Below are 18,380 nucleotides of genomic sequence, written 5' to 3' on the forward strand. Positions count from 1 at the left end.
GGAACGTTACTAGTATCATTATGACTACAGTAGAAGATAAGATCTCTAGAAGCTTTATCCGTGAACAGCGGTGAATAAACCGTGAAAAATAAACGCAACAGCTTCAAGGAACGAAGCTATTTGTGTGCACTGGCATGGAAAACTATTACCAAATATTCTCAAAACAGGGAAGAAAAAACGGGTTGCTGCTCTGGTATTACATGGGGGTAAAGAACAACTCCTAGGTGTTCCTGAAACTGACAGTAGCTCATGGGAGAAACAAGAACTAGCAGTGTACAAATGCCTAGAAAAATGGGGTCTCAACAGCTCGAGCAGATATTAGGTCGAGAGCTTCTGCACCACCGTACAAACTCGTTAGAAAATTATTGAGAGGGATTTTTGACTGCAAGTTTGGAAGCACATCCGGACATCAACCAAACATATTCAAGCGATTTCTATAAGAATAGTCTGCGATTGACAAATCCAAGTACGAAGTAGGCGAGAGTGTTTTAAAACTACTGCCCAACACACTTCCCAAGAACAAGAGGCCGTAGAAGCACCTTGCGCTTAAATCGTTCGAGACTGGACGCCCCCAGAATGTTTTCTCTATTTTATTTATTTATTTGGTATCCCACACGACAACAACTGAGTGTTATAAGTGAGAGTTTGGGTTATTGATTTTACATAACGTATAATGAACAAGATAATGTTTATATAGACATAATATAGGATATATTGGGTAAACATTATCAATAGGTTAAAAAGAAATAGAGACAATAGATTGAATTTAATACAAAAAATAGTGAACACGATATTCAGAAATATTTGTAGGTCCAAAATAAGACCTAAACCGCATTGAAGATTTACTTAATACGAAAGACATTCACAAACAAATAACAGATAAAGAAAATAACAAAATGATAAATCATATATGGTACCTTAGTCCTGAACTTATTGTTCTGTCATTGTTTGGTCTCATAGTGCAAAACACCGTAAAGATCGAAAAGACGACAAAAATCTTAACAAAGCAAAGATAGAAAATTCTCCAGAAATAATCGATCTAAACTTACAAAAATCAACTGCCGAAATTCCTAGAAAAAGGTTTACCAGGCATAATTACAAGTTAGACCATATTGTTGTTCAAGAGATTAAACTTTAACTCCGAATTTCTTGAATAAGATAATGCAACTTGACCACAGAACATCAACAACCAGGAGGGGTAAAGGATGGTAAATAACTTGACAATTGTGAGCGACATAGCAATGAGTCGAGTTCATCACCAAGTTGTCATCTGTACCCAGATGGCTCCAAAACCACATTATGTCAGTCCCATAATGCCCGTAATTTCAACACGTAACTATCTATAAGTTCACAGATGTCTCCCGTGTAAGCAACATTTTATAATTTCAACGCATAGGTAACGTTGCCGAGTCAAAAACTGCCGTATTACTTACACCAAGGATTTTACCTGGTTAATCGTTGCCAATGTGTTAAAAGTTGTAAAACACTTCTATGTGGCAATGATTTTGCAAAATCATTAATGAAAATCACCAATATTACCACATGATTTCAAAATTTAGACACCTCGGTAAATGGCATGTAGAAATTACCAAACGCGTAGGTAAATATGTATGAACAAAATGTAAGCATTTGTCATTGAAGCCATACAATGAACGTACAAATGTTTATCTTTGTAAAAACAAAATTACATCTGAAAAATGAAATGTTTGATGGATGGCGATGCCATTCTACGGCCGTTATGTCTAATGAGTGTCTACGAAAGACGTAACATGTCACATAATGGTGGTTGTGGGGGTTCGAATCTTCGGCTTTCCTTTTTCACTTGCAAACATCATCGGTCAATAAGCTCGACTCCAACGAGAAATGAATTAAAATAGATCTTCGCCCTAATAGGCAGCATTTTCAAATAAAGTAAAATATATTAGTTTTCATTCGCAAAAATTTGATAATATAGGAAGAAAAAAGTTGTTTTTTAATAGACACCATTTTTGCCCTAAGGCCTTTTTCGGGACATTGGGTTTATTATCTCGAATTCAGTAACACTTACGTACTTTGTTGTTCAGCAAAAAATGTTAAGAACAGAATAGCTTTTAATTAAATGCATAATACGGGCAAGTAGCTTTAACCGTTCCACATATATGGTCCGTCGAAGTCGCCAAATAGCAAAATAAATAGATTTTCATAACTTCGAGGCCCCAGTATCACGTTTTAACATATTCGAAATGTGCTCAAACTTTGGCAATTTTAAAATCTAACAATACTAAAAGGTATAGGCGGCTCCCCGGCTAAAAATCCAAGATCGATTTGGTCCTTTGAGTTAAAACCAGCCCTATGCTACAAATTAAATTAAGATGCTACAAAAAAGAAAATATTGAATTTTACATAAAACGTTTGATATTTTATCAAATTTTATATTTCTACAGAGTTTAATAATAAAAAATTGTATTACGATACCAAATTTTTATACCCTACACCACACTGTCGTAAACGGTCTCAGTAACATAATAATCTGCTGAAAAAAATCGACGTTATACGGTCAACAGTCTTAGTTTTGACACTGTTATGTATTTTTTTATGGTTTTTCTAACTTTAAATGACAATTTTACGACTTTTATGACGATTTTCGGCCAAAATCTGTTTGCATATTTTGCATATTTTTTGCATATTCTGCATATTTTTTGCATATTTTGCATATTTTTTGCATATTTTGCATATTTTTTGCATATTTTGCATATTTTTTGCATATTTTGCATATTTTTTGCATATTTTGCATATTTTTTGCATATTTTGTGCATATGCAAATATGCAAAATAAATACGAAATATGACCCTGCCATTGAATTTAGATTTCTTTGAAACGAATTTTGGTCCAATCAGAATCTTCGTATCTTTAATATTAAAAAATATGCAAATATGCAAAATCCGATGTCTACTCATAAGCATTCGCCTGATGCAGATAATTAAATTCTTTTAAGGATTTATAGCAGTATTGGATAAGAAATAACCTAGCTATAAACATATATATGTTTTTGGAACTTTGAAGGCCTACATCTCGGGAAGTATGTCCCGGGCCACACTACAGTAATTTCACTGAAATTTTGACACGAAATTATGCGTCTCTAGATCGATTTCCATAGTAGAGTAAAATCATAAAAATGCTGTAGTGGGGAATTCGAGCTAAGAACGCCTAATTTCATAAATTTTTTTAATGAAATTCATACTAGTGTGGACCGGGACTATGGACTACATCTGGGCGATAAATATATTTTTGTGATCAGGGCAACGAGACCTACCTGTGGTAAATCGGGCGTGCGCGTGTAAACCCGTCTTAAGCCACTTTTTTAATTTGTGTTTATATAATAAAGTTCTTTGTGTTCTTGTTTTACACAAATAATAAATGCATTTCATTTATTTTGGGATATTTCGCAATGGCTTGCATTTTAATTGCATCTTTGGACTGATGAAAAATGCAATCCGAAGAGTGCCTTTAAATTCAATCCATTAGCCGATAGCCTTAGATGCTAGTGCTATTTTTTTTATATAATTTTATTGTAATTTTTTATTATAATAAATATTTGAAATAAATAAATAAATAAATTCAATCCAAAACACTACATCAAAAGTTGTGATTTGGATCGAAAATGGAGTGCATCCAAGCTGTGTGCTGTGGAAGCAAGATGGAGTGCATACTAGCTGCGCGCTCTCTTGTAAAATTCATAAGTGAGTTCATAGGAAAAGATGTACTTCAACGGCAAATGTACCGTACACTTGTAGTGATTCAACTGCATCCAACTTTTTGCTGGGTACTATTTTTTACTACGATAACATTTTTTCCTTTATGTTATCGGAAAAAATAGTAAAAATTAGCAGATTCTTGCAGTTTTGTAACAGACTATATTACTGAATGTTTGTTTTTTTACACCAGTCATTCTTTACGGGTTCCCTATTTGGTTCAATATATCCCCGACTGTTATGAAAGAACTTGAGATTCTAGAAAGAAAAATTCTGAGACTCTGTATCGGTAAAAATTTCAAATCCGTTAATAGAAGATTTTCTAATAATTTCATTTAAACACATTCCAAAATTAAGCGGCTTTCTAGCTACGAATGTGACCTCTTAGAAAGGTTCATTCAAAGATTGGCTCTTCATGAAAATTAACATATGGTTGAAGTTTTAAATAGCCAGGTGAACATTGGTTAGTCAAATACAATGAACACTCTGATGGTATTTCTGTGTCTGTTTTAGTTTTTTTTTCCGTTTTTTTTGTTTTTATTTATTTATTTTTTTTATTAATCTGCTTCCCTTAGTTTTAAGTACACAACCCCTAGAATTAAGAAACTCTTTAATCAGCCCCGGGAGCAGGGGCGATATTCATTTATGTAACACCCTCTACAAACTTCTCACATTCATGTTAAAGCCTTATGCTGTAGACCCCTTTATATAATTACGATAGTACATTATAGTCGTAAGTGTTCATTATTATGTGTAAAAATATCCTTTAATGTTATTTATTAGTCTCAATAAACTAAATTAAATTGTTTTTTTACACAAATGTTCAGTAAATGATAATGAATTGAGAAACTTGTTTTGAAATGTTTATTACTGAGAACTTATAATTTTTACTGGTCTTAGTATACAGCGGCCTTTGTTTAAAGGAAATTTTTCTACAAACTATAAATTAACACGATTTATCCCGTTGAATAAAAGACGCCAGATATGATCCTAGGATAAAATGTTGCTTTAAAAATTTTTTTATTGTATATAATTTTTGGTTTTTCCGCTTATAAAAATAAAATAAAATTTATCAAATAAAGGAGTTGAATATGGGTAGAGCAACGTTGGTCCAATTATCGTGCCATCTTAAATTTTGGAATGATAACATATTCTTTCTAAAGATCTCCTTGGACTCCACTAAACTTGGATTACTGGGAAAGTTTTCAAACCAGAACAACAGTTGTTCAGCGAGCTCCTGGTGGCTTTGAAATATGAAGCCATTTTGTCCAGATCGAACCAATTCATTCAGGCACTTGAAATCGTACGCACAGACAGGAAGGCCACAGCCGAACATGTCGACGACTTTCATTGGCAAATCTAATCCACTCGAACTCCAGTGGAGACATACACCAAGATCAGCAGATGCCAATAACGTTGGGTAATCTTCAGTATCTAACCATGGTGTAATAATTTCAATATGGGAAAATTTCAGTTGTTCGATCTTTTTTTGATATTCCTCCTTTTGTGGTCCTTTTCCGGTTATTATGCACAGAAGAAAGGGAAAGTTTTGTGGTTTATTTTGAGCTTCCTTTTCATAAACTACAAAAAGGGCAAAATTATTAAAATTTAACGACATAATGGAAATATCAGAAAATCATGATACCTTTTAGAGCTTCCAACAGCATTCCAAAATCTTCATCTGGTGTCCAACTTGTTGATGACACTAGTATGGCCATTCGACTAGTTTTGTAAAGTACTGTGCCATTACTAAGCTTCTGTGTTAATGCTGTGCATTCGACGACTCCTGATTCCTTTAAATCATCATAACAGCTGGGTAAAAATTGTGGATACTCTTTAGACAATTTCATAAAGAGGTCATGTTTCTTTGGTAGGTCTATTGGATGAAATTGCGCTGGAGGTCTGTCGTACAAAACGGTTACATTTCTGAAAACAAATAAATGATTTAAGATAGGTACCAACATACACATAACTACTACAGCAAGCAAAGTATACGTCTGTAATTTGCAGTTTTTTTTTTTAAACTTCTACTTATGATACTTCATAATTCTGTATACATACTCTGACATTTGGGAGTCACTAAATTAATTGTTACCTTATGTTCCAATTGTTCGTTAAATCCTCTTTCATGGCTTTCGTTACACAGAAGTTTGCATCTGCTTTTGACCCGAATTTTCTCTCTATCCATCTGGCTACACGACAAAACCGATTTTTCTCTCCCCCTGTCATTCCAAGTGCCAATATCGTATACGTGTAATTATGCCAATCAATTATAAACTTTGTCCGTGTTATGAGACAATACAAATAACAAACAGCCAACGCAGGTATCCCTGGCGGATTCTGCAGCAAAAGGAAATTTGACCTTCGTATTGAGGCCAAAGCAATAAGTAAACTTAAAGTTTGCCAGAATGTTTTGAAAATCAGCTTCAATGTTGGAGTCAAATTTGTAACAGGAACTGGAGAGAGTTCATGTATTTTACATCTGGGTAGGGCAGTGCTCAGTTGTTCCAGCGGCTGACTTTCCAAGTATCCTATTAAATCTACATTGTAATTGTGTTCTAAAAAGCTGCAGGCATGGTACTCCATACGTGGACTCCGTCCAATATCGCCTAGTACAACGATGCACACATTTCTGCTGCGAACTTTTAGTTCGGCCATTCTAATGTGTGTCGCAATAACTCAGACAAATTATATGAGACGAAAGTTGCTACTTTTTTTGAAAATTAAACAAATAGCTCTCTAATTGACCCAGTCCTATAGAAATTATTACAACCAACTTTTTATGGAAGTAAATACGTCAACAGAAGAAACAAATTTGAGATCGCCGGTTGGGGAAAGGGAATCCATAGCTGGATGGTAGTTTTCAACACATAGCTGCTATGTCCGTAAATGAACGGCTTTAATAATATTCCGATCAGCTTGATAACTAGCCGTCGGCAAAATTAGAGATTGAGCAGTTTAACATTTAAATGTGTAAAATTTTTTTTTTTTATGAAATGAACTCTTCACATCGAAGATAGAATTTAATGGTGATCCTCGGGATACAATACACCAGGTTATGACTCCTGTATGATGACAAGAAATACAAATTTTCTTAATACACATTTTCTCAATGAATAAATCATTTGGCATAAAAAAGCCTCTTCTAATGCCAAGTTTACACTTGGCTTACAAAATCCACTGGATTTCACCAAAATTCTGAAGTACTCCCCGGTGTTTACACTTATTTTTTGTTGATTTCAAACATATCACAATGGTCAAGGTAGATGCATATGCGCAGCTGATCGAACGTGAATTTTCAAAACAAGTTGTTGTAATTGAATTAAGGCCCCGACACATAAGAAGCATGGCATTCTTGCTTAAGTCATATCTGGTAAATGACTAAAGACCAAGTTCGACCTAATTCAAATGTGATTCTGAAATCTTTTTACTAGGTCGAGCTTGGTCTTTAGTCTTTTATCAGATATGACTTCAGCAAGAATGCCATGCTTCTTATGTGTCGGGACCTTAATTCAATTTACAACAACTTGTACGGGAACACAATGAAAAATAGCATTTTAACAAAGTAATTTAATATTTTTTTCACATTGTTTACAAATGTTGATATTAACATTTTTTGTTGCAGCAATTCGCACATCTACCTTGTTTATTGTAATACGCGAAAAGTCTTGCAACTTTTGGTACTTTTTTAGGCAAAAGCAAGGTTGTATATCATATGTACTGTGATTTCCATGTTGCTTTCGCTGAAATCACGAAATGAGATGATTTCATTTTTGTATGCGAAATCATGATAAATTTTGCTTGATTCCGCGCGAAATCACGAAATGCCTTCGAAATCACAAAACGACGCCGAATGTAAACCAAGCATAAGTGTGTGAGATTAAAAGAATTGTACGCCGTCAACATTTACAGTGTTATAAACTCTGATATGCTAAAAAGCACAGGCTAATGTGTAATCAATTCAATTTGAATTGCAAGTAAACAAAACTGTAAACAAAAATAAAAACTAGTTTAATAATACAAGAAACAATACGAAACCCCTACGTTATTAACTACTGTATCACACCAAATGTCTATTCTAATGAAGCGACGTCGCGGTCGTCCTAGGCTTCACGAGTCTAAGGTCATAAAAAACTTTGATAGCGCTTTGATAGAGGAGGTTAAGAAGTATCCAGTTCTATATGATCGCGAGCACCAGAACTACCGTAATAAAGCTGAAGTGAATCGTTATTGGCGAAAAGTAGCTTTGGCGCTAAGTACTTCTGAAAATTTGGTAAAGAACAGAATGTTTCAATTGAGAAATCGTTATAATGTGGAAAAAAGACGTATGGAGCTGAATCCTGCATCATATGATGGAGAATCTAGGGAATCTACATGGCCCCTTTACAAAAATATATCTTTTTTAATTGAATTCCAACGGCGTGGTGGTCATTTGCCGGCAGCCCAACCAGTTGGATCGTCAAGTGATGGCGAGGAAAACGATATAGATAAGTGAGTAACATAACAGCATCTGAAAAAACACTGGGAACAACAACTCTAGTTTAGTAAAAACTCTTCGATTTTTTTTTTTTTGAAATTTTTTCCAGAGGTAGATATTGTTGCGCTGATCATGGGAATGTATAATTTTCTTGGGGGACGGATCCGGTTACCCGGTTATTGGACCCGAAAGTCCGGGTACAAAATGAGCCCTACAGAACAGTGTTCTCAAGATTCTAAGGGCCATATCTCTGGATCCATAGAAGGTATTACAAAATATAGCACACATTAAGCGGCACCAATATCGGGCCCATTTTCGACCTTTGCGGGTTTTATGGAAAAATCCGGGTCCAAAAATCAGTTTCTGGGTTGTATCACCTGACCACCTGAAACTAATCCCCATCATATGACCACTTGTACCCGGATTTTCGGCTCCAATAACCGGGTAACCGGGTCCTTCCCCCAATAAAATTATACATTTCCGTGATCAGCGCAACAATATCTACCTCTTGAAAAAAATTTCAGAAAAATCGGAGAGTTTTTACTAAACTAGAGTTAAGCCACACACTGTATGGTTTTTGTTTTTTTAGGAATGATTGTGTCACTAATGATGTACATTCAATACATAACTTGGAGAAGCCTGCCGCAGATACGGAATTCATTGATGAGCAAATTACACAACAATATCGCGCTAATAATTCCATAGACCACGAAGAACTCTACAATAAAAAGTTTAAAGCTTTTGGAGAATTTTTGGCATCGTCACTTATTGAAATGAGTGAAATGCAGGCTTTACACTTAGTGAAAAAATTCACAACAGACTTGGTGGAGTATTCAAAGTTGGGGGACATAAACAAATTAGGGAATAAAAATCAGTCAAGTAATGGGGAAGAATATGTATTAGAATAAATCAAACCAAATATAGCATGTACTATTTGCATTTTACTGCTCGGTAGATATGAAATATGGTAACTTTTGGGGACTGAACAATAACAAAGAAAGAAATGGTTTCTGAAATGACAGGAAGCATACATCTTTCAGTTCGTCATTTTTTTTAGGGTAAGTTATGATCATTGGGACCATATCAATACATATATCACATTACAGATGCTGGGACCCATTTCCAATACAAAAATATATTGGACCACACAATGTTGCTATAAACAGAAGAAAAATATTTTATATGGATTTTTCAGCAGAACAACGGTCTAAAGCATGCATCCCAATATGTCTAGGATTGGTTCCAGGACAATACAATGAAGTTACTTGACTCGCCTAGGCAGTAATCGGACATTACTACAATTGTAAACCTTTGCGGACACTTAAAACAGTGGATTTAGTACACAATCCTTCCAAAATAAAGGGGTGAGTACATAAGCTGCCTTGACTTTTGAAAATTACAGCAAACTTCTAAGCAATATGTCAAAAAGAATACAAAAATTAATTCAAAATAAAGGTGGAAGCACCAAATATTAATAATGCTAGCAAAGTGCCCGCTACTTCGTATGCGGAAAGGATATAAAACACAAATAAACAATCAGGTATGTGATGAATTTCGAATCGATTTGCAATGAAAACGATTTGCCCAAAACGAGTGAATTGGTTTTAGATGTGTGGGATCCGCATCGAATTTCAATTCCACGTGGTTTCAATTTCATTAAGTTCCCACAAACAAAAAAACAGACTGGTGATCCCTAATCTGCATTTCGGCAAAAGCCGAAAAATGTTATAACAAATGAAATAAATTTGTGTTCTTGTTTAAATTTGCCTATTGGAAGTTTAGTGTGGAAATTCTTGGCCAATTACATGAGGAGAACTTTACAAACAGTGCAAACAACATATTAAGCGGATGTCTTCACTAATCTAGAGGAAAGAAACATATTCAAAGTAGATTTTTTGATCAGTGTTTTTATAGAAATATCAAAAATTTTCTTAACAAAATATACTAAATATAAGGCTAATAAATGTAAATTTATGTATTCTATATCCGTGTTTAAATTTCAAGCCTTTTTCCTAAAAAATATCAAAATTCATTACATCGTTTATAAATCGACCACAAAAATATTACCGTTTTTAAAACGAGAAATAAAACGATTAGTCCCGGTCCACACTAGAATGATTTCATTGAAAAATTTGCATGAAATTATGCGTCTCTAGATCGACCTCCATAGTAGAGTAAAATCATAAAATTGCTGTAGTGGGGAATTCGATTTAAGAACGCCTCATTTCATGAAATTTTTTAATGAAATTCACGCTAGTGTGTTTTCATTCGTAAAACAAATAATTTTCCTTTGCAATGAATTGTATTTCATGTTTTGTTGGACTTTTGTTTTTAAAATACAAAACATACACACATACAAACAATAACGTTATGTCATTGTTGAATTTGTTCAACTTTCGGTAGTTCTCATAAGAATACATGTGTTCTACTTTTTTCACAACACACGCCCTGGGTTTACGGTCGTATATAGGTATGGGCCTAAAAAGTGTTGGTTTGGGTTTCGTAGTTTGAAAACAATTACTCGTCCAACCAATAAAAATTAATAGGTTCTTATCAAGGCACATTTATAGAAAGTAGAAGTGACAATCAGTATTTTTACTTTTTTTTTCAAAATGTTAAAGTGTCTACGCATGAAATTTGAAACATAGAAATTTGCTACCATAAAATAATTTTTTTCATCCTATATGTATAAAAATTACATACGACAGTTCTGAATGCTTTATATTTTGATTCAAATTTGTTCTACTTTAGAGGATTTTCAAAATGTATTTATTTTTTTCCTGAGAAAATTTTAAGAACGACCCTATTATTCAAATATTGTTTTGCCATTAAATTTTCAATAACAACAATGTTGTTTTTGTAAATTTGTTAGTTGTAATTCAAGCATATACCTTATATAATTATGCCATGGTTCTTACTATTCTGGAACAGACTGATACATGATATTAGGGTTTCTTAGATGGAGTTCCCCACTACTACTCTAGTATGGAACTCGATCTAGGAACCCTTAGATTCATGCACGACTACAAAGCAACTGACGTTTCGGAAGTCAGCGACTAATACCCTTTTGCATTTAACCGGATTAATAAAACCCACTGGGTTTCAAATGCCAATTCCATAGCGCAAACTTCAAAAAATCCTCATATGGAAGGTTAACCCGGCAAAAAGCGCTAGTGCAAACACGTTTAATAGTCTGTTCCAGAGCCTGCAAGAAGGTACTATTATTTACTACGACAACAATTTTGCCTTTATGAAATTGAAAAAAATATTAAAAATTAGTAGATTCTTGCAGTTTTGGAACAGGCCATAATATTTACTTTGCTGAACATTTTTCTTTGCACACTGTATGTTATACAGTGCACTGTGAACCCACCTTAGAAGGTTCTTGTCCTTTTTATGCGACTTTGTGGTAAAATGAACGGCGGCATAATATGAATCGACTCGTATCTTTGATCTACTTCCTTTTCGTCAATTTCACGGTAATTTTTTTCCATAAAAATATCTACCAATAAACCAATAATTTTTGTTATGAGTGATGTAAATAATTTAAAAGTAATGAACTTTTGAATATAACTTGTCTAAGTTTAAAATAACTTATTTTGGTTGTTATAAGACGATTTTGACCAACCACCACCAAACAGATAAAGAATCGAGAAAATTTATTTTTTGCAACGAAGTCAGTGAACTCTGATCTGTTTATCGCAGAAAAATAGGGATATATTCGAAAAAAGTGAGAGGAAATCTGAATAATTGATTATGGCTCATTCGGTACGAGTAGAACGCAGTATACATGAGATGCTTAAGGATACGCCGTCCATGAATGAAAGCGATAATGCAGTTCATACAGGAACAGAGGATTCGAGTGGCTGCGCACCCCCTTTTAAGTCGCCACCCACAAGCTTGTCACTAAGAAACCACTCAGGTGAGCAAAGGTTTTGTTTCGAAATATACTCAATGTAAATTAAAATTTCTTCATGGAATTAATTTTCAGCTCCCACAACGCCCATGTCTCCAAGAAGCCCACACAACGGTAGTGTAGATACCAGCTTACTTCGTACAGGTGCCTCGAAGATTGACAGTATAAAAAATTGGAGTATATCGACGTACAAATGTACGAGGCAAATAATGCTGGAAAAACTTGGAAAGTCTCAGCGGACTGTGGACTCTGAACTAGAGGCACATATTGAACAGTTGCGTGATACACAGCGCAAATACCTGTCCGTTTTACGTCTGGCCAGGGCGTTTAGTTCACATTTTCATCATGTAGTCGTAACTCAACATGCGCTGGCAGATGCCTTTGCCGATTTGGCTCAAAAGAATCCAGAGCTTCAGAAGGAATTTACTTGCAACTCCGAAACCCAACGATCCTTGACTAAAAACGGTGAATTACTTTTGAATGCCCTTAATTTTTTCATATCATCAGTAAATACATTGTGCAATAAAACTATTGACGATACTCTACTCACGATACGGCAATATGAAACTGCCAGGTAAGGAATAAAAGAATATGCTCATAATTTACAGCTTATTAATTCATTTTCGAATGTCACTTCCAGAATTGAGTTTGATGCATATCGCATGGACTTGGAAAATAGCAAACCTGAAATACCTCAGTCATCAACAGCCGAGGATTTACAGAAGAATTATACACAACACAAAGAACTTTACGAAAAATTAAGAGATGACGTAGCTATAAAAATGCAATTTTTGGATGAAAATAGGGTATGTCACTCAGCAATGTCCCCCAACTAGCATAATCAGTAATTGGTTAAATTCCATCCTTGTTTCAGATCAAAGTTATGCATAAACAATTAGTGCTCTTGCACAATGCTATTTCTGCTTACTTTTCTGGAAATGCAACCGCTCTTGAAACGACTCTAAAGCAATTCAATATAAAGGTTTTAATTGCAAACATATTTCAACTTTGAAATAATCACATTTAACCATTTGCTTTTAAATTCTCTTTCAGTTAAAATCTCCTAATTCCGTAACAGGGTCTTGGCTGGAACAGTAGTAATTCGTTTTACAGAAAATCTCTTCTCAAATATTCCTTGAAAAGCAAAACCAAAAGTATTTTCTCTTGTCCATTCATATATTCTTATGGTTATTTAACTAAAAACAAACATAAAATGAATAAATCGTACGTATATGTATTTTTATGGCTTTTTATGTACTAAATATATTTACGAACTATATATTAAAATGCTAAATGTTTTGTGGTATACTTCAAACATCAATTTCCTTCCCTTAGGTAAAATGTAAAAGTTGGACTTTAGTTATACGGACGTCATTGATAAAGATTTTATGACCCCTGCGTATGCGTAGTATTTGAAAATGTCTTACGTCAGCATCATGTTACACGTAGACAGGATTGCATTTTAAAAATAAAAGAAATTTCTACTTCACTAACAAATTTCACCACATAGCAAAAACAACGATTGCTATATTTTACAAAATGTGTTGTTACTTTATTATCGGATTATATGCAGTGTATACAGAATATATGCATGTGTTGTGCATATATAATATGGATCGTTGCAAGGTGAAAATACTTCTTATCAATGATAAAGATCAGTTCCCTCAAGGATTCTCACTAATATACCAGCATTTTAGGGGGTCCTGATCAATCAGAGATCTAGGATGGTTCTTCCATTCAAACACTAGTATCCATGAATGCTACTATGGGCAATTTTAATTCGTTTCCAATTTTAATTGTGTCAATTTTTCATTGAGTATAGCATCATCCTGATCTTCTGCCTTGAACATATCCTAAAAAAATTAATATATTTTAAATAAACTGCTACGGTAAAATATTGCTATTTACTTACCGGATCGTAAATAACTTTGATAATTAAAGAACAGCTTGGACAAGTTGCTACTTCTTCACCTTCCATTAACTCTTCCTGTGAGATAAATGTTATACAAAACTAACCACAAGAAATATCTAATTTGTCACTTACTTTAGAAATTTGAAAACGGTCGCCGCAGGGGCAGGGGTAGTAGTACATTTCTTCCTCTTCATCATACTCAAAATCTTCGATTTCCACCTCATCATGGTAAATACTCATTTTTAAAAGGTTTTTTGTAATTCTTTTAAATGTTACTTCATTAAAAACCCAAACAAAAAAACACGAATCAAAACAAAAACGTGATTCATGTTAAAAATAGGGGTATATAAATCGATAGGAAAACGTTGAGCACGTTGGGCTATTTGTTCAATGTGAATGAAAGTTTGCAGTTTCCTTTTCATAATCATTCTAAACAAACTCGAAAGAGAAAGAAAACACCAACAACAACAATTTCAACCAAACACTTGGATTTTATAAAACCTTTGAAAAATGGCAAATTCCAATAAATTAAGTGACAAGAATCTCTACGAGATTTTGGGTGTTGACATTGAAGCTGAAGAAAGTGACATTCGAAAAGCATACCGCAGAAAGGCGTTGGAATGCCATCCAGATAAAAACCCAGACAATCCAAAGGCGGCTGAACTATTTCACGAGTTATCCAAGGCTCTTGAGATACTAACAGATGCGTCAGCTAGGATAGCGTATGATAAAGTTTGGAAGGCAAGGAAAGCAGCCGAAGTCCGCCATAAACAACTAGACTCCAAACGACAAAAATTAAAAGAGGATCTGGAACGGCGAGAACAAGATGCACTAAATAATCTCTATGCAAAAGGTCAAAACGTATATAAAGTGTCGAAAACGGACGAAGAGATTTTGAATGATCAAATTGAACGTTTAAGAAGAGAGGGTTCTCGGCTACTTGAAGAGGAGCAAAGGCTACTTAGGGAGCAGTTGCAGAATTCATTAGCAACGCAACAAAAATCAGATAACACCCCACCAAAACCTCATCGTTTGAAAATAAAATGGAATTCTAATAAAAAAGACACTACAAATGGCGGGTACTCTGAGGATAATCTTATGAAATTTATGAAAAAGTATGGCGATATTATAGCCTTAGTGATGAGCAAAAAGAATGGTAGCGCCCTAATCGAATTCAAGACGCGAGAAGGTGCTGAAATGGCAAAGCTATACGAGAAAGGACTAATTGAAAATCCTTTGCATATAGACTGGATAGATGAGTCCTCCAAAACGAATGTAACCAACTCGCCACAACAAAGTCGCCCAGCTGCACCGCAGGACTATGAGGATTTGGTAATGCGAAAACTGAGACAAGCTGAAGAACGTAAACGTTTAATAGAACAAATGCTAAAAGAAGAAGAAAATGAATAAATAAAATAAGTGAATAAAAATTACTGATCAACTTATTTGCCAGAAATAGGTTTTCGCGTAAACAATATTAAAAAAAGTACAAGTACTCGAGTAATAGTAGATTTCAATATTATGTTGAAAGTCAAACACAAACATTGCGGATTCATATTTAACGCATTGTATGTAAAAACTATACTGCTACGTACAAATGACTATCTCTTGCTTAAATTGTTCGTGTTGACTTCGTTTCGAGTATACTTTATGCATACAACTAGCGAAAAGAAAAACAACCCAATAGTGAATCCTATCATAGTTTTTAACCCTTTCGGTCCCGCTCCAGAACCGAATGTCTAAAAATTATTTTTTTCGTGATAGCAATACTTGTTAGCTCCAAATTAAGGATTTTTGAAGATTTGAAACTTCGGGAGTTATTGGGGAACCAGATATTGGAAGTTGCTTATAAGCAACTTCGGGCCGTTGAGGTAGTATTTCATGGCATTAATAAATTAAAGCAAGTTTATAAGAACATACAAATTGCTTGCTATTTATTCTTTAAGAATCATTTTTGATATAATATTATATATCAATAATACCTTAGTATGATAGGCAAAGCCGTTTAGGTGGTTTGTTCATATTTTCGATTTCAATGGTTTTCCTTATCACCGTGGACCAAAGTTGCTTATAAGCAACTTCAAAAAAGAAAAAAATATTGTAAAGGAACAATGCCACATTTTTTCAAAATGTTATTTTTGTTATATGACTATACCTGTTAGTAATAACACTGCGTATTTGTTTTTTAAAATTATTATTTATAAATATTTTTTTTTTAACTTTATGCACTATTTTTTTATAGCGCGCGATTTGATAGACTTCATAGTGAATATTGCATAATAAATAGGTCGATCGTCACATAACTGATATTTTTGCTGTTGTTTTTTATTCTCAGAACTTCAATTAACCAAACCAATGCGAGTTTTGATGAGAAAATCCCATCAGTTTCAAATTAAACCATGCTAAAAATCGAAATTGCTTATAAGCAACGTTGGGGTCGAAAGGGTTAAGTTTACTTGACTTTACAATTTTTACATATTCCCTGCGGATGCAATTTGTACAATTGCGAAATATTGGAAAAATAAAATAAATAAAAATCCACATTGACCTAAAGCTCAAAAAGTTTTATTTCTAACATAAATGAAAAAGGTCGAATAAAATCAACACTTACAAAATGTAAACAATTGTTAACCTGACTGTCTGTAAAAAAATGATGGAAAATTTAAACTAGAAAATTTCAAAAAGTGTCACAAAAAGTATTATTTCTGAAAAAAGTGACACATGTCTTTCGAAAAAGTGTCACAACAAGTAACACACTTTTTTTCTTATATTAAACCCCCGTTTACACATGCAAGTGACAGTTCGAAAAATACTAAAGCCCTCGGCACATACGTTCCGTTTAGTGACACGTTGGGACATGCGTTGTCCCAAAACAGTTAAATTATGTTTAACTTTAATGCGCCAGCCATGTTGTTGTTTTTCAAAAAACTTGGCATCACTTACACATTTTTCATGTGGTTGTTGTAGCGCGTCGCACAACGCACCGTATGTGCCGAGCGCTTAATGCACTCACACGTAGAGCTGGCAAACCATCGATATTCCCAACATTAGATATTTTCGATATAATATTTTAAAATATCGATTGCTATCGATATTATCGTTAAGTTGCCAACACCATTACTTTGGAGATGAAAATGGCGGAAATGTCAATGCTTTTCTTGACATTTTGTACAAGTAGTTCTCAGAAATGTAAAGGATAATAAATAATTGCTTTTTTTATAAAAATATTCAAAAAATACATTTTACTTTTCCGAAAAATGTCTACGTGTGACTACGGGCTTACTTTCTCACTCACACAAATCCGAAAAACAGCGAAATTTCTATTTATTTCAATGAATCTTTTGTTGGGGGTTTTTGTTCCGATAATATCGATAGGCAAAACTATCTATCGATATTTAATTTGTAAAAAACAATCGATTTTATCGATAGTGCCATCGATTTTTTGCCAGCTCTAGTGTGGACGCAAAAAATAAATGGCGCAAGAAAAATCCCCAATGGATGGAAAATTGCATGTCATATGAATTGATGGCTAATGTAAACAACCCTTTTACAAGATAAAAGTCGATTATCATGGTTATTAAAAACCAGCTGTTCGACCTTGCTAAATGTTGCTGAGGAAAATACTTTTAGCAACCTTTAGCAAGTTCTCAGCAAACAACTTTCAAAATTGTTATCTCATTTCGCTCTTTTTTTACAGAACTTAGCATTTAGTAACATTTCGTAATAATTATTACAAATTATCACGTAAAAAGACACACCATTACTGCGATTCTCTAACTCATTTTCTGATTTACCGACAAATATCGGTAAAATTAAAATGCTTATAATCCGGCAATTAACGATATTTTTCGGTAAGTTAGCGACCAAAATAAAGTAGGTTCACACATACGCAACAGTTGCAGCGATTTTACAATTCCGTTTTTACCTTCATTTTCACATTCTGCAGGGGTAGAAAAAAGTAGCAAACATGGGTAGAAAACGTACAATGAAATTATGGTAATTCTGCATCACACATTTTTGGAGGAATTTTTACCTGTATGGTTGATTTTCGTCCCAATTCATCTATTTGTAAAATGCCACACACATAGGCTGACTTCATAAATGCAGTATTTACATTGCAAAAAATGACAATATCATAAAAATATGAAGTAAATATGTGTGGCAACACTGACATTGTCAAAAAAGAGACGTGTCATTTTGCTGCATTCATGAACGCACACATTGCTTTACTTTTTATACAATTCCGTTTTTTGAAAATAAATTTAATATATTGAATAATTACCACAAATCCGCCATTTCTAATAGTTTCTTATGTATTTTTCCTGTTTTCTTTGCAAATGTCAG

General features: G+C 33.9%; 5 protein-coding genes across 7 annotated transcripts; 3 read left to right on the plus strand and 2 right to left on the minus strand.

Moving 5' to 3' along the window:
* Window positions 1-4,714: 4,714 nt before the first annotated feature.
* Window positions 4,715-6,583, minus strand: Alg1 (ALG1, chitobiosyldiphosphodolichol beta-mannosyltransferase). The gene is made up of 3 exons (XM_073960786.1): window positions 5,827-6,583; window positions 5,377-5,657; window positions 4,715-5,312 (listed from the first exon to the last, which is right to left on the minus strand). The coding sequence occupies exons 1-3, from the start codon at window positions 6,387-6,389 to the stop codon at window positions 4,804-4,806; spliced, it is 1,353 nt and encodes a 450-aa protein (XP_073816887.1). The 5' UTR covers window positions 6,390-6,583; the 3' UTR covers window positions 4,715-4,803.
* A 1,104-nt stretch (window positions 6,584-7,687) lies between these two features.
* Window positions 7,688-9,153, plus strand: LOC141389419 (uncharacterized). The gene is made up of 2 exons (XM_073960877.1): window positions 7,688-8,222; window positions 8,798-9,153. Exons 1-2 carry the CDS (start codon window positions 7,801-7,803, stop codon window positions 9,114-9,116), a joined length of 741 nt encoding a protein of 246 aa, XP_073816978.1. The 5' UTR covers window positions 7,688-7,800; the 3' UTR covers window positions 9,117-9,153.
* Window positions 9,154-11,613: 2,460 nt separating this feature from the next.
* Window positions 11,614-13,418, plus strand: Arfip (ADP ribosylation factor interacting protein arfaptin). 3 transcript variants are annotated; one of them, XM_073960832.1, is made up of 6 exons: window positions 11,614-11,687; window positions 11,822-12,130; window positions 12,200-12,698; window positions 12,765-12,930; window positions 12,999-13,106; window positions 13,178-13,418. In XM_073960832.1, exons 2-6 carry the CDS (start codon window positions 11,965-11,967, stop codon window positions 13,220-13,222), a joined length of 984 nt encoding a protein of 327 aa, XP_073816933.1. In that variant the 5' UTR covers window positions 11,614-11,687; window positions 11,822-11,964; the 3' UTR covers window positions 13,223-13,418. The 3 variants fall into 3 exon arrangements, with proteins under 3 accessions (XP_073816933.1, XP_073816922.1, XP_073816914.1); XM_073960821.1 differs by having other exon boundaries at window positions 11,637-11,760; XM_073960813.1 differs by lacking the exon at window positions 11,614-11,687 and having other exon boundaries at window positions 11,696-12,130.
* Window positions 13,419-13,650: 232 nt separating this feature from the next.
* On the minus strand, window positions 13,651-14,384 carry Dph3 (Diphthamide biosynthesis 3). Its single transcript, XM_073960922.1, has 3 exons — window positions 14,169-14,384; window positions 14,037-14,111; window positions 13,651-13,977 (listed from the first exon to the last, which is right to left on the minus strand). Exons 1-3 carry the CDS (start codon window positions 14,274-14,276, stop codon window positions 13,900-13,902), a joined length of 261 nt encoding a protein of 86 aa, XP_073817023.1. The 5' UTR covers window positions 14,277-14,384; the 3' UTR covers window positions 13,651-13,899.
* An 87-nt stretch (window positions 14,385-14,471) lies between these two features.
* Window positions 14,472-15,545, plus strand: LOC141389411 (dnaJ homolog subfamily C member 17). Its single transcript, XM_073960867.1, has one exon. It carries the CDS (start codon window positions 14,547-14,549, stop codon window positions 15,444-15,446), a length of 900 nt encoding a protein of 299 aa, XP_073816968.1. The 5' UTR covers window positions 14,472-14,546; the 3' UTR covers window positions 15,447-15,545.
* The last annotated feature ends 2,835 nt before the right edge of the window (window positions 15,546-18,380 follow it).

The sequence above is a fragment of the Musca autumnalis genome, unplaced genomic scaffold, assembly GCF_047663935.1.
Source record: "Musca autumnalis isolate F117 unplaced genomic scaffold, ASM4766393v1 scaffold_1, whole genome shotgun sequence".
NCBI classification, from domain to species: domain Eukaryota; kingdom Metazoa; phylum Arthropoda; class Insecta; order Diptera; family Muscidae; genus Musca; species Musca autumnalis.